Below are 17,112 nucleotides of genomic sequence, written 5' to 3'. Positions count from 1 at the left end.
GCTCCATATCACTATATACAGGAAGATGTATAACTTATACCAGCTGTACATATATAATTATATACAGAAGATACCCAGGTTATACCAGCATGCTCCATATCACTATATACAAGAAGATGTATAACTTATACCAGCTGTACATATATAATTATATACAGAAGATACCCAGGTTACACCAGCATGCTCCATATCACTATATACAAGAAGATATATAACTTATACCAGCTGTACATATATAATTATATACAGGAGATACCCAGGTTATACCAGCATGCTCCATATCACTATATACAAGAAGATGTATAACTTATACCAGCTGTACATATATAATTATATACAAAAGAAGATACCCAGGTTATACCAGCATGCTCCATATCACTATATACAAGAAGATGTATAACTTATACCAGCTGTACATATATAATTATATACAGAAGATACTCAGGTTATACCAGCATGCTCCATATCACTATATACAAGAAGATGTGTAACTTATACCAGCTGTACATATATAATTATATACAGAAGATACCCAGGTTATACCAGCATGCTCCATATCACTATATACAGGAAGATGTATAACTTATACCAGCTGTACATATATAATTATATACAGAAGATACCCAGGTTATACCAGCATGCTCCATATCACTATATACAAGAAGATGTATAACTTATACCAGCTGTACATATATAATTATATACAGAAGATACCCAGGTTATACCAGCATGCTCCATATCACTATATACAGGAAGATGTATAACTTATACCAGCTGCACATATATAATTATATACAGAAGTGATAGTGTTTCAGATTTCATGTATCCTAATCATTTTTCTTTTAGATTTTGGGGAGACTTATTTCCACAGATTCCAACACCCAAGAATGACCTGAAGGAGACTTTCCAGACTGTACAAGGCCAGGTATCTGTCTATGTAATGAGTCAGAGTGAAGTTTTCATACAGAATACACAATATGATCATTATAAATATGGATTCTGTAACATTGTAACGAGTTGACGCTGTGTTCTATTGTCAGCGCTGGTAGAAGGTGAGATGTGATCGATGTGTTGGGCAGGATATTGCTCCCATTATTTTCCCTTTTTCCCTTCCATGGTCCTTCACTATCACTTGGGCTACATTTTCTGCCCCTTTCTGATCTATATGGTGGATAGGAAGTGATAATCCTCTATGGGCACCACAAAGTCTCGCCCCATTTGCCCCTCTTAATCCCTAAAACTTGTCCTGCATGTGATCTTCATCCAAGATTGTTTTTGTGAATTCAGGTTGGAATAAAGGAAAAGGGCCCAGACACCTGCCAAATGCTGGGACCCTTCCCTTGCGGAGATTTATGAAGGTCCCAGCTCCCACATCTCCCCCAATGTCATATTTCTGATATGTTTATAGAACATTTTAGCCTAAAAAAAATAATCAAAAAAAATCTCCGGTAAATATTAATTTTACAAATCGTCCTCTTCATTTCAGAAATGTGTTAAATATTATCTGCGTCTGGAAAAGCTGGATGACAACCAATATGTCTGCCATTATAGCTCCCACAGAGGTTGTCATCTGAGTTTGCCTAGTTATGTATCGATCTTGGATAGGGGGATGTTTAACGACACTGTTCAGGGGTCTAAGAAAGCTGAGTGACAACTCTAGTGGGAGAAGTAATGTCAGCCTTCTGAAGGAATTGTATTTACTAGGGATTATTTTTGTGACATATCAGAAAAGGAAGAACCCACGTAACTTTTTGAGGGTTTCATGTGATATACAGGGACTTTAGTTCTATAACAGACTCAGAGCAGCAGAATTTTGTACCATTAAAGGATTTGTCTCATATGCTCCATTAGGGACCTTTTAGACCCTCTTAGGACTCCCCTCTTTTAGCCAGAACAGGGACCTGCACACAAAGTGGCTCTCCCACTGTCGGACCTGGCCCGCCCATACAGTACCTGGTTGGCCATTCATTTAAAGCATGCAATACCACTTTCCTCCTGCAGTCAACTTTTTGGTCGATCAGGGCTACCAGGTGATCGGTTAATGAGACAACTTCTTAAATATAAAATGAAGTTTTCGTTTTTTTTCTTTTACCTGTACCTTCTGCTCCGTCTCACAGGCCCTGATGCGCTGCAATTCGTGGGACAATGAAGAAGTGATCAGTTACATTGAGGAGCTGGTGGAGCCAGAAAAGTACAAGACGTCTCTAGAATATGCGCGGATTGGAGATTATTCCTCCAGTGGATTGTGTAAACCGCTATGATCCTGGATGCTGCTGCGCTCCGCCGGCCAAAAATAATCAGGATTTTTATTATCAGGGAATACAAACATCTATAGATGCAAGTTCCTGGGTGGTGGCACCTGGATGAGCTGCCAGAACCTGCACTGGGGGAGCACCTGGTATAGAAACTAGATTCTACTTCAGCAGCCAGTGCCCCCCAGTGGTAAAGTGACTATGACTAGAAGAAGCTTCACAACAACCCTGAACATTGGGGAATCTGAGCATTTCCAGTGCAAAGAAATAAGTTGCCAGTGTAGAAGACGTCTTCTCCCAAGTTATACAAAATCATGCGTGACAATCAATATGTCCACAGCTGCCACCCAGCTCACCTCATGCCCAGATAAAGCCTGGTAAGGCTGAGTGGCTGCCAATACGGCTCCGTTAGGGTACACCGTTCAGATTTTTTGAGCTTTTTAACAACAAATGTGCCTGTTTATGCAAGAAATGGAAAGAAATGTGAAGTTATTTGGATGAAAGCAGCTGAAGATAGTAAAATCTCTGCTGTTCTGTCTTCTGTACTCTTTATTAAGTGGTCGCTGTAGTCTCATTGTTTATTTTTGTGAATAAATTGTTGCAGTAAAGAGATTAAAAGCAAAGAAGACAATCCTCTGGATGAGCAGCCTGAACTCTAGATTGTTACAATGTATCAGTGCAGGTAAAATGTATCAAACTATAGGAGAGAAATTGGTGCTGCTGGTATATCTGGATACAATTGTAACAAATCCTCAGCAGTCATTATTAGGGCTGTACAAGTTCTTTGCCTCTAGTTGTAAATAAGAATGCCCATATTCACTGACAGCAAGCAGACATCTTGAAAATCCATTTATCGGGTGTGTTTACCTCTGACTACCATTTTTTATTTCCATGAAATTCCATAAACGGCAGAGTCACTGTGTACATACATTACATTACTTATCCTGTACTGATCCTGTGCTACATCCTGTATTATACTCCAGAGCTGCACTCACTATTCTGCTGGTGGAGTAACTGTGTACATACATTACATTACTTATCCTGTACTGATCCTGAGTTACATCCTGTATTATACTCCAGAGCTGTACTCACTATTCTGCTGGTGGAGTCACTGTGTACATACATTACATCACTTATCCTGTACTGATCCTGAGTTACATCCTGTATTATACTCCAGAGCTGCACTCACTATTCTGCTGGTGGAGTCACCGTGTACATATATTACATTACTTATCCTGTACTGATCCTGAGTTACAGCCTGTATTATACTCCAGAGCTGCACTCACTATTCTGCTGGTGGAGTCACTGTGTACATACATTACTTATCCTGTACTGATCCTGAGTTACATCCTGTATTATACTCCAGAGCTGCACTCACTATTCTGCTGGTGGAGTCACTGTGTACATACATTATATTACTTATCCGGTACTGATCCTGAGTTATATCCTGTATTATACTCCAGAGCTGCACTCACTATTCTGCTGGTGGAGTCACTGTGTACATACATTACATTACTTATCCTGTACTGATCCTGAGTTACATCCTGTATTATACTCCAGAGCCGCACTCACTATTCTGCTGGTGGAGTCACTGTGTACATACATTACTTATCCTGTGCTGATCCTGAGTTACATCCTGTATTATACTCCAGAGATGCACTCACTATTCTGCTGGTAGAGTCACTGTGTACATACATGACATTACTTATCCAGTACTGATCCTGAGTTACATCCTGTATTATACTCCAGAGCTGCACTCACTATTCTGCTGGTGGAGTCACCGTGTACATATATTACATTACTTATCCTGTACTGATCCTGAGTTACAGCTTGTATTATACTCCAGAGCTGCACTCACTATTCTGCTGGTAGAGTCACTGTGTACATACATTACATTACTTATCCTGTACTGATCCTGAGTTACATCCTGTATTATACTCCAGAGCGGCACTCACTATTCTGCTGGTGGAGTCACTGTGTACATACATTACTTATCCTGTACTGATCCTGAGTTACATCCTGTATTATACTCCAGAGCGGCACTCACTATTCTGCTGGTGGAGTCACTGTGTACATACATTACTTATCCTGTACTGATCCTGAGTTATATCCTGTATTATACTCCAGAGCTGTACTCACTATTCTGCTGGTGGAGTCACTGTATACATACATTACATTACTTATCCTGTACTGATCCTGAGTTACATCCTGTATTATACTGCAGAGCTGCACTCACTATTCTGCTGGTGGAGTCACGGTGTACATACATTACATTACTTATCCTGTACTGATCCTGAGTTACATCCTGTATTATATCCCAGAGCTGCACTCACTATTCTGCTGGTGGAGTCACTGTGTACATACATTACTTATCCTGTACTGATCCTGAGTTATATCCTGTATCTCTTTATTTTATATAAATTTACAAAACATAAACTGAAAAACAAATACATAACTAATTCCATATAACCAAAAAGTCACAACCCAATTCTTATAAACAAATTTTCTTATATACATCTCTGTATATGAGAAGAGAAAACTATACCAGACCCGGCCACATACACCCCACTCTTATATACTTACATCTACACTTCATCCGAAGCTAAACAATAGCTAGAATATATACAAACATCATATAAACGTCATCAAAAGTACTAACAGAAAATCCCCCGACCCGCGTCAACCAAGGGCCTAAAGAAACAACATAATAATGATGATAATAATAATAATCAAACAACATAATAATAACAAATAAAATAATAATAACAAAAACAATCCAAAATCTAATAATACTAATCCCAATTTTTTATTTTTTTTTTTTTTTTTTTTTTTATATTTTTTTTTTACATTTTTTTTTTTTTTTTTTTTTAATCACACTATACACACCCTGACTTTCCTTAACCTTACCCTTCTTACCTAAACTCCACCACCCCAGCCAGCATCTCGCCTCATGTCCTCTCACGTCCGCATAGTCCAGATGCTGGCCCCCACCAACACACCCAACACCCCAGCCCAGCCCCCCGCCCCATGTCCTCCCATGTCCGCATAGTCCGGGGCTGGGTCAGGCAAACCCCCCCCCCCCCGACCCCTCCCAACCTATCTATTAACCCCCTTAAGTCTATCCCTATTCTAACAACATTTTTACAATATAATACAATACACATCACCAACTTGTCCAAATACCAAACCATATACAAAATACACCGTACCCGAAAGCACCAAGTTCGGTCGCTTGTAAACCTTTTTCCTGCCATTTCAATCCTAAACAAAACAAAAATCTTCCTGTGCTTACCTAGCCCATCACCAGATAGAGAGAAGGGAAAGCCCCCCCCCAGAGGCCAAGGTACCACGTCCACCGCTGCACCCTCCCTATCGCATGCCCTATCTCCTTACCCTATTACTAGCCCTTTCTTGACCCTATTGAAAGCTGACCCTATGCTGACCCTCACCTTTCCCTTATTCCGAGCCCTATCGCTATATTTTTTTTGGTGCCTCAGCGGAACGCAGACCCCCACCTCCAGTTGAGCACCGGTGACGACCCCCCCCTCCCTCATGAAGGCAGACACATTAAGGCACCCAAAAGGAAAAGCCCCTCCAAAGACGAGAGGCTTTGGATGCTCCCAATCTGCCAACCTCCAAAGAATGCACCTTCACCAGGTCACCCATGATATTGCTAACAACCTCATCCACTAGGAGGATTTTCTTCTGGGTAGAAACTAGACATCGTGCATTCCACATAAAGTGCCTGACCACTATACTGACTAGAAACAAGGTGCAATGGTCCCTACCACCGAGGTCTCCGAACACTCCATAGGCCCACCCAGCATAGGAGAGGCTGGTTAGGCCTGGCCAACCAATGGAGGCTCCCACCCTTTTGTATACCTCTGTATTGAAAGGGCAATGAAGCAGGAAATGCTCCATGCTTTCCAGCACTCCGCCGCACTCCTCCCGGGGGCAATCCCGATCATCAGAGCTTCTGCACTTTAGATTGCCCCTCACATACAGTCTCCCATGGAAGCAACGCCAAGCCAGATCCCAAAACTTCTGGGGAATCCTCGCTGAATTTAAAAGTTTTAATCCCACCCCGAGGTCACTACTTGGGCAGTCTTTGAGCACCAGGGGCTTCTGGAAGTGGGTCATCAGGACCCTCCTGTCAAGAAATTTTCTCGACATGGTCCTGATCTCCCACACCTCCAGACCCCACCGGCGAACAATCTTCAGCGCCAGGGTGGCATAAGCCGGGAGATGTCCGTGAGGTGTACGCAGGTCTTTCACTTGCCCTCCTCTCTCCCATTCCTGGAAGAAAGGCCGAAACCACCCCCTGCAGGAGGATATCCACCAAGGAGCCCTCTCTTGCCAGAGGTTTGCCAGGTTGATCTTAACAAAGGTGTTCACTAGGAACACCACCGGGTTAACCATACCTAACCCGCCTAGTGTCCTTGGTAGGTAAGTAACCTCCCTCTTGATTAGGTTGAGCCTGTTCCCCCATAACAGCTGGAAGAACAGGCTATAGACCCGAGTCCAGAGAGGTTCTGGCAAGATGCACACACTGCCCAGGTAAAGCAACATGGGCACCAGGTAGGCCTTGGCCAAGTGAACCCTTTCCCTCAGGGTTAAGGACCAACCCTTCCATTGGTCGTCCTTCTGGGCAACTAGATTCAGCCTATCCTCCCAGTTCTTCTTGGGGTAATCACCCGGGCCAAATTAGACTCCTAAGATCTTAGCAGACCCCTGAGGCTCTGGAAGGGTGTCCGGGAGATCAAAACCAGGATCTCCTCCTCCCAGCCAGAGACTTTTGCACTTATCCCGGTTGATCTTGGACCCAGATGCCAACGAGTAACGCTCCACTTCCGACATCACCCACTCTGCCTCCCCTCTCGAGGAGACAAAAATGGAGACGTCGTCTGCGTACGCAACCACCCTCTGAGTGGCCTCCGGCCCCTCCAGGCCGGCCCCGACTCCCGCCAATGGCCCACGATCGATCCTTTTAAGAAAAGGATCAATTGCGAACGCATATAGCAAAGGGCTCAAGGGACAACCCTGGCGGACACCAGACCCAACCTCAAAGGGGGTTCCAACCCAACCGTTCACCAGCGCAAAAGTCTCAGCCCCAGTGTATAAGGTCTGTAGCCAATTGACAAACCCCCCCGGTAGGCCGTACCTCAGAAGGACCGACCAGAGGTACTCGTGGTCCACCCGGTCAAAAGCCTTGGCCTGGTCCAAGGACAGGATGTACCCCTCCCACCGACCAGAATTTCCCTGCTCCACTGCCTCTCTGACACTGAGGACAGCACTAAATGTGCTGCGGCCTGGAACAGAGCAATGCTGGACCGGCGAAAGGAGCCGGGATGCAAACTTCACCAGCCGATTAAACAGCACCTTTGCGAGAACCTTTCTGTCCGTATTGAGCAGCGCTATGGGACGCCAATTCTCAATACGGGTCGAGTCTTTACCCTTCGATAAAACGATCAAGGCCGACCTCCTCATTGACATTGGCAAAGTACCCGAGGAAAGGCACTCATTAAACACCTCAGTCAAGAGGGGAACTAGGGTTCCTTTAAAAGTCTTATAAAACTCGGATGTTAAGCCATCCGGCCCTGGCGATTTTTTGAGGGCAAGCCCATCAATCGCCAATCCAACTTCCTCTTCCTTGATCGAGTCTATCAAAACACCGAGAGAGGGGTCTACCCCTGGCTCAGGGATGGTTTCAGCCAGGAAAGCCGACATCTCGTCTCGGTTTGGATCTTGCTTCCCCAAGAGGTGCGAGTAGAAGGATCTGACGACCTCCAAGATCCCTGATTTGGATCTCTTCAGAGATCCTGTACTATCAATCAGTCCTGTCACAACCTTACGACTCACTGACATCTTACAGTTCCTGTAGGGGTCGGGCGAGCGGTACTTCCCGAAATCCCTCTCAAGAACTAAAGATGTGTGCCTATCATACTGACACCTCCTGAGCAAAGCTTTCACCACGGAGATCTCCTCTCCACTACCCCCGGTTGAGACCAGATGTTCGAGTTTCCCCCTCAGTTCCTGATATAGGCGGTACCTACTCATGGACCTGAGGCTTGAGAGCCTGCGGAAAAATCCTGCCACCCGGACTTTAAACAACTCCCACCACTCAGACTTAGTACCACTGAGATCCAACAAAGGTACCTGGCTCTGAAGAAAATCCTCAAAGGCCTGTCTTATCTCCGCTTCTTCCAAGAGAGTAGAATTCAGCCTCCATATACCTCTTCCCATCTGGAGGGACTCTGCAATGTTCAAAGAGAAAATAATCATACAGTGATCGGAGAACTCCACCTCAACAACGGACACTGGTGAAGAGATGGCTTCCTCCTTCAAAAAAAACCTGTCTATCCTAGACCTACAACTACCTCTACGATAGGTGAAACCCGAGTGGCCTGGGGTATGCCTGATGTGGATATCCACCAGGCGAGCATCGCTAACTATATTTTTTAATGCTACACTATCATAGGTCAATTTTTTATCTCCGGAACCTCCTCTATCTCGGGGCCTCACGACAGTATTGAAGTCCCCTCCAAAGATAACTTGTCGACCTGAAAAAAGGAAAGGCTTAATCCTCATGAAGAGACTTTTACGGTCCCATTTGCTCTGGGGTCCGTATATATTGATTAGTCTTAATTCCTGTCCCCTCATGAGGACATCTAAGATCAAGCACCTCCCCATTTCTAACTCAATCATCCGTCGGCATGTTACCGGTGCGGTGAAAAGGACCGCCACTCCGCTATAGGGCTCAGCCGCAAGAGACCAGTAGGAGGGCCCGCGTCGCCACTCCCTCCTAGATTTAACGACGTCTGCCAAAAGTGACAGCCTGGTCTCCTGCAAAAACAAAATGTCGGCTTCAACTCGGCCAAGAAAATCAAAGGCTGCAAATCTCGCCCTATCTGACTTAATGCTGGCAACGTTAATTGATGCCAGCGTCAACGGAGTGGGTGCCGCCATCATGGATGTTTGAGTTAGACGGCTTTCTTCTTCCCACCCCCTCCTCTATCTGATGAGGACCCCCCTTCTTTGCCTCGCTTCTTGCAAACTGAGGAGTCCATACTCACCACCCTATTCCCATCTTCATCCCCAAGTTCCGGGTCAACCTCCCCCTCTGGGGGCAACGGCCCCTGCAGCAGGGGAGGCTCAACGACTCTAGGGTGCCCTACCATGCCCTCCCTCTTAGTATGAGAGGCTGGAATGTCCACGAGAGCATGGTATCGATCAGTAGAGCGCACCAGGGGGGTACAGGATTTACCTTCCTGGGCCAGGGCGGGGCCAGATGTATTTGGCCCTTGGGTTTTGCCCGGTGTCCCTTTTGCTGTAGGCTGAGTCCTCTCTTCCTCTCCCACACTTTCATAGTGGGAGGACTGAGAGTCCTCAGCCCTCTGCTCCCTTTGGATCCTCCTCATCTCCCCGTTCAATTCGGCCTCCCCAGGGGCATCAGCTTCAGGGGGGGCATCCAGATCCGAATCAGAGGTCGTCCCAGTTTCCTGGAGCGCCCTCCAAATCCTCTCCTTCCTTCGCTTCTCCGCCCTTCTCTGGCGAGAAGGGGGACCCTTCTTTGCATTCTTCCCTTGCCCCTGTGCCCCATCGTCCCTGCCCGCACCCTCACCCACGGAGGCCTCCCTCCTTTCATCCTCCGCAGGTTTGGAACAGGCATTGACAACAGAGCGAGGACACCGACTGAACGGGTGACCTAAGTCACCACACAGGTTGCAGCGAATACGGTCACACGATGCGGCTAGATGACCAATCCCCCCACAATGAGCACACTTCTGCACCTTGCAGCCTGCACTCAAATGTGAGGGGTCGCCACACCGGTGACACAACTTCGGCTGCCCCTGGTAGAAGACAAGGATCCGATCTCTTCCCAGGAAAGCAGACGATGGTATGTGGGACACCGTCTGTCCCAGACGCTTTAGTTTAACCATGAACGTCCAGGCCCCTGACCAGATGCCAAACTCATCCATGTTCTTCCGTGGCATCTCTACTACCTCTCCGTACCTTCCCAACCAGGTCATGATATCAATACAAGAGAGTGACTCGTTACGGGTAAGAACGGTCACTCTCTTGGGACCACTTTGGCGAGAAATTGCTTGTGCAGCAAAGTCTCGCCAGCCAGGCTCGTCCTTCATCAGCTCGTAGTTCCCCCAGAAGACCTCAAGGCCCCCTAGGTGAACAAAGCTGATGTCAAACTCGACCGAGCCATGAGGATGTATCAAGGCAAAGATGTCACTCGCCTTGAAGCCCATCCCCAGCAGCAGCTCCACCACCCTCTTTCTGGGAGGGCACGCATCATTGCCACGCCACCGGAGACGGACCACATTCCTCCTGGCTACAGCCTGCCCGGCTGTTGGGAGCGACCACTGATCTCCTCGTTGCTCTCGGAAGGCATTTAGACCATATCTGTCTATCCAGAAAGACAGGTCCTTCTGCACTCCCCCTATGGTTAGGGTTTGCTTTCCCTCTCTTAAAGCGTCCAAGAGACGTTGTTGCAAGTTACCGTCCCCGGACCTTGAGGATGAAGATGGGTGGGCCCGCTGTCCCCCCGCTGCCACACCAGCATAAGACCTGCCGGATGTCACAGCAAGAGGAGCGCCAGGCCCATTGCCCGTGGTTGATACCCCATCCCCACCACCCACCACCTCACCACCTACAGACACAGCACTCAACACCCCATTACCAGCAGACACTCCAGCATCTTTATTTACAGACACCTGCATACCCCCAGCAGTTCCCACATCCACAGCCGCAACTTTTTTATTTAACCCACCAGGTCCCCCTGCAGTCATCCTTCTGGCCAGGCCTGGTTCTATGTTATGTATTTTTTCTGTGCATTTTGTGTGTGTAGACACTGCTTCAGTCTCCGCATCATCAGGCACCTTTGCAGGGACGCCACCAGATGTTATAAGCGGTGTCCCCGCTGTGCCCTCCGCCTCATTAACCTCCATCTTTTCTATGTGCGGAACATTTTTGGGAAAGGGGCCACCGCCGCCCCCGACGCCAGCAGCCCCCTTCTCGCCTACACCACTTTTCAGTGATGCGGACGAAGGAGCCACTGACGTCACTGGAGCCGCCTCCGGCGCCGGACCACTCCCCCCTCCCACAGAGGAGTGGCCAACAGAGCCGGAGCCCCCTCTGTGACCGCCCTTGTCCGGAACGTCTGACGGCTTGACACCGACAGACTTCCGGCTTTCAGACACCACATCCGGTTTCTGGTTTACCCGTTCTCCAGACCGCTGACTCGCATCAGAGACCAGTTTCCCGGGCTCGCCATTAACCGGACACGGGGACACACCCCCTGGCGTCACCAGGCCACCAGTACCGCCCCCTTTGCAGGGGTTGGCGTCCGGCGCCATTTTGACCACCACGTGTTCTAATGCCGGACCCGTAACACTCTCCCCGCATTCCCGCTCCAGCCCCACTGCAGAGGCTTGAGCTGGGGGTCTTGCGGGACCTGCGCTCTGATCCTGACTTGCATCTGGCTCAGAGCACAGGAAGGATCTTGCTGTGTACACCATTTTAAATGAACCTTCAGCAGATTTTTTTTCCTTTGTCTTTTTTTTCTTCTTAAATTTTTTTTTCTTTTGCTTTTCCTCCTCTGCGGGTAACTCCGCACCGAAACAAAATCCCTGGAAGGATACCGGCGACTCCACGTTACGGATCTGTGTGAGTAATCCTGGAGGCCGCTCACTGTCAGTTTCAAAACTCTCCTGATTTCTCCCAGCTGTGAGTCCACCCTCCTCCTCCTCACTGCTCCTGGGTGCCTCAGAATCTGAGCCTTCTCTGGACTTTGCATTCTCATGCTCCATTTTCTCCCCCACAATTTCCTTTGCTGTGTCTGGGGCTCTGCTGTCTTCCTCCACACATTCTATTTTTATAGGTTCTGCCATCTCGGCAAACCTCTCTTCATTTTTTAATTTTTCACCAAACACCCCTCCGCCTGCCAAAATCTCCTCACGTCTCTCTTCCACTTCTTTTATTTCCTCCAACAAGGATTTCACATTTAAAAGGTATCGGGACCTCTTACCTCCTGTGGCTTTTGCAGCTCTTCCTCTGGCGACCGCCAAGTCCGCACGGAGCCGTTGCAGCGACTTCCTGAGGTCCCGATACTCCTCCAACCGCATAGCCAGACGGGAGCTGAAGTTCTCCACCGTCTCTCCGGTCCTCAGCTGTCCCCATTCCTCCACACGACTGTCATCCAAATGTCCGGACGGCGCTGGTCCTTCTCCAGATGACAACACCTCGATCACCCTGCCGGACCGCGTCTCCATACCCTTATCCAGGGTTCCAGCCTCAGGGGGAGCCAGGACAGCCTTGCCCCGAGATGATCTCCTCACCCCCGCGACCGTTTGCATATTCCCAGCCAGCTGGGATGACCCTCTACCCCCCGCTGGCATGCTCCGGGAGGTAGAGGTCTGAGGCTCCATCCTAGGATGGAACCCCCCTCAGGGTACTTTCCAAGCCCAGGCAGATGGTATGAGGCCTGGGCAGATAGGATAAGGAAAGTCCCTGGATCCAAGGCCTGCACGGAAGTCTCAGCAGCTCTCTCCACACCTCCTACTCCACCCACTCCAGAGCTGCACTGACTATTCTGCTGGTGGAGTCACTGTGTACATACATTACTTATCCTGTACTGATCCTGAGTTATATCCTGTATTATACTCCAGAGCTGTCCTCACTATTCTGCTGGTGCAGTCACTGTGTACATACATGACATTACTTATCCTGTACTGATCCTGAGTTACATCCTGTATTATACTCCAGAGCTGCACTCACTATTCTGCTGGTGTAGTCACTGTGTACATACATTACATTACTTATCCTGTACTGATCCTGAGTTACATCCTGTATTATATCCCAGAGCTGCACTCACTATTCTGCTGGTGGAGTCACTGTGTACATACATTACATTACTTATCCTGTACTGATCCTGAGTTATATCCTGTATTATACTCCAGAGCTGCACTCACTATTCTGCTGGTGGAGTCACTGTGTACATACATTACATTACTTATCCTGTACTGATCCTGAGTTATATCCTGTATTATACTCCAGAGCTGCACTCACTATTCTGCTGGTGCAGTCACTGTGTACATACATTACTTATCCTGTACTGATCCTGAGTTATATCCTGTATTATACTCCAGAGCTGCACTCACAATTCTGCTGGTGGAGTCACTGTGTACATACATTACTTATCCTGTACTGATCCTGAGTTATATCCTGTATTATACTCCAGAGATACAATGTATTACTAGATGTATCACTAATAAGCCCTGTGTGGCTGAAACATTGCTATTTTCGAATCCACTGCCGTAGTGGATAGATACAGTTGCTGTTTTATTTCCTATACGGTGATTGGATGTCTGGATGTGGGGTGACCTTATCTGCTGCTTAGCCGTGATCCCAGAACTCCATGGCTTGCAGATCGCTACAATGTTTCACTGGACACCAATATGGCTGATCTATTGCTATTTTATGCTTTTCTATGGTCTTTGGCGTCATTTCGATGTGGTATTTTTATGGGGGATCAGGTGGAATCACTTTGGATTAGTGGTGCTGAGGATCCAATAAAAGACGAATCTGCAGCCAGGGAAAGGTAATCTACAGGCTGATAAAAAATGAAAACGATGCAACTTTCTCTTAATAAGATATATTACAAAGTTTTATGTATTCGCGTGTACTGCTGATTCATGCAGGAAAAAATATATATGGATTAGAGAACTTTAAAATAGCATTTTAGTTCATGAAAAAATTACATTTTAAAAAAAACATTTTAATATATTCTGTATTTAGTATATTCAGGACTGTACAGATAAAATAAATGAATGTACAATAACTGGATTGGGTGAATGAGAAAATACCTACAGGCATTGGGAATTTGAGATCATTGAAGTGCTAAACGCCTCTGCTGTTCACTATAACAGGAGTGCGGGGATAAAGAAATCTCTTCAAAATGGCGAGAAATGAATACACAAAGTTTATAGGAAAGTTACAGAACTCTTTGTCATACAATGATTAAAATGATTGCCCACTTTTTAACCCAACCACCACTAGGGGGAGCTTGGGAGCGGTCTGCATACTGATCATACATTGAATACAATAATAACACTGTATACAGGAATTTCCTGAGCTCCCCCTAGTGGTGGCTGCAGGCAGGGAGAATGTATTCATGTAACTCTATGCATGGGATTTGGAGCTCTGGATCAGAAAATTGGAGCTAGGACAGCTACAAAAACATAATAAAAAATTAATCAGCACAGAATTTTTAATCTATTTAGAGTGAAATAACAAAATGTTGTTCAAGGATGGACATTCACCTACCGCTTTACTTACATAAAACCTGATGTGTTCAGGCATTGGGGTTACTGCAAGAGTTAGAGTGAAGCTCTGAGACCCTGAAGTAAAATATATACCAGGGCCCCCCAACCACCACATGCCATATGAATTGCTGCTGTCCACTTATTTGTCAGAGGGGCCATAGATAAGCAAAGGCCCAATGCCTGAGAGCTAAAATAACGTAGTCATCCCACTACAGAGCCTAGTCATGGGTTAATGATCATATGTGTAGCAAATAGCCGGGATAATGCAGTTGAAACAGATAAGTCTCTATATGCAAAAATACCCAGAAATATGACATCATAGAATAATTTAGTATACGAAATTTTTTGCAAAAAATTCCAGGTCTGGATTATATTTTATTGTTATTATGCTCAGTATATTTAATTTTTATAGAAGGTGCAGTGCCTCATAATGCCTATAGATGTCAGTGTTGCAGTTTCTGGATAGAGGCCATATTTTCTTTACTTAGCAGTCTTTACATAATCTACGTCCTGATCTTCAGTTCCCTCTTGTCTTAGGGTATGTTCACATGGGCTATTTTCGGCCGTTTTTCGGGCAGTAAACGGTAGCAGAACGCTTCCAAACATCTGCCCATTGATTTCAATGGGAAATACGGCGTTCTGTTCCGATGGGCTGTTTTTTTGCGCGGCCGTTTTGACCGTGCAGGTCACTTCTTGGGACGTTTCTGGAGCCGTTTTCTCATAGACTCTATTGAAAACAGCTCCAAAAACGGCCGTAAAAAACGCAGCGAAAAAACGCGAGTAGCTTAAAAACCGTCTGAAAATACGGAGCTGTTTTCCCTTGAAAACAGCTCTGTATTTTCAGAAGTTTTTGAGTGTGCGTGTGAACATACTCTTATACTCCAGTCACATCTAAAACTGCAGTCACAATCCGGGCTCCCAGTAGAATCTCTCTGAACGGTGCTGGCAGCTGCGCACTTAACAGCCGGGCTGTGGTCTGATAAGGGTATGTGCACACACACTAATTACGTCCGTAATTGACGGACGTATTTCGGCCGCAAGTCCCGGACGGAACACAGTGCAGGGAGCCGGGCTCCTAGCATCATACTTATGTACGATGCTAGGAGTCCCTGCCTCTCTGCAGGACAACTGTCCCGTACTGTAATCATGTTTTCAGTACGGGACAGTAGTTCCACGGAGAGGCAGGGACTCCTAGCATCGTACATAACTATGATGCTAGGAGCCCGGCTCCCTGCACTGTGTTCCGTCCGGGACTTGCGGCCGAAATACGTCCGTCAATTACGGACGTAATTAGTGTGTGTGCACATACCCTAATGAGCTGCACTCTTATACATTGCATTCTGGAAGATGTTGTTCTTTCTATATATTCCTGATCTAAACATCAGATCCCCAGGAGGCATAGCAGCAGAGCAGACTCTTCTGTACAGACACTGAAGCAGCAGGGGAGACTCTGAAATGTGAAGTCAGAGGAATGAGGATCAGTACAAGTAATGTATGTGGAGCAGTAACCTGTATAATGATGCTATAATGCTACTTTGTTGTTCGCTATAACCCAGTCTTTACAACGGACGCCATTTTTAGTGCACGTATTTTGTGCCGACAGACAAGAAATAAATAACCAATGACTTTGTGTGACACATCTCCTTAGGAACAGAATTTTAATGAACCGCATGGCAGACATGGTTCTGTACAGATACCTTAAGAAAAAAGTTGCATACTGGATATTTGTAAACAGAATCACAAAAAAAAAAAAGCTAAATTGTGTCAGAATATGAATCTCCAGAGCTCGAGATCAGAGGTAAAAAAATAAAGTGCCTTTAATTAGTATGTGCTTTATATTTGAATATTCCTATATAATGACCCCTAACCTTTCCTGCAGGGTTTGTTGTAACCCTGTATCTCCTCTGCACCACAGTTCAGTATCCGAAATGTACAACATGGCTCCTTCCTTCCTTTATTCAACAGTAACGAAATGTCAGCTGAAACGCACATTCGGTACTCGCCTCTCGCTGTGCCCCTCCGAGAGGACAGGAGACAGACAGAGGAAATCTCTGCTCTGAAGATCCCTCTGATGAGCCGCTGAATCAAAATGACAAACTATGTGAAACAAAGTCCTATTGCAAAGATGGAATATACAACAGCCTCCTGTGATATAAGCCCCGAGAGAGCGGGACGTATGGAGGTGCTACAGGACCCCGGGAGATGGGGGGACAGAAGGGAAGCGGGTAGAGCACCCTACCAAAAAAAAGAGAGAGAACAATGAATTACAGGCAAGGAATCGTGTCTGCTTACGAATCTGGGTCAATGCAACTGTACAATTCAGACTTCGACTTGACGGAGCAAGTGCCATACAATCACCTTCACATTCAACTACTGCAGGTGCGGATCCGCATTAAATACACACCCGATATATAGAAGCAGAGGGACAACCAAAGCTCCCAAAAATGGCCCCATGAGATGCCTGCCTCCATTGTTGTAGGTAATGGGCGCCCTGAGGTCTTTGCTCATGGACACCTCAGCTGCGG

General features: G+C 46.4%; 1 protein-coding gene across 1 annotated transcript in view; it reads left to right on the top strand.

The window, feature by feature from the left end:
• The window catches only part of LOC142715456 (interleukin-5 receptor subunit alpha-like), a 31,025-nt gene extending 28,235 nt beyond the window's left edge, over positions 1-2,790 (top strand). The window contains exons 6-7 of the mRNA XM_075848662.1: positions 847-925; positions 2,118-2,790. Coding sequence (XP_075704777.1) covers positions 847-925; positions 2,118-2,261 — 223 coding nt within the window. The 3' untranslated portion in view covers positions 2,262-2,790. The remainder of the gene's footprint in view (positions 1-846; positions 926-2,117) is intronic.
• The last annotated feature ends 14,322 nt before the right edge of the window (positions 2,791-17,112 follow it).

The sequence above is a fragment of the Rhinoderma darwinii genome, unplaced genomic scaffold, assembly GCF_050947455.1.
Source record: "Rhinoderma darwinii isolate aRhiDar2 unplaced genomic scaffold, aRhiDar2.hap1 Scaffold_4433, whole genome shotgun sequence".
NCBI lineage: Eukaryota > Metazoa > Chordata > Amphibia > Anura > Rhinodermatidae > Rhinoderma > Rhinoderma darwinii.
The sequence above is the reverse complement of the archived record's forward strand: the minus strand, read 5'-3'. Positions and strand labels throughout refer to the sequence as shown.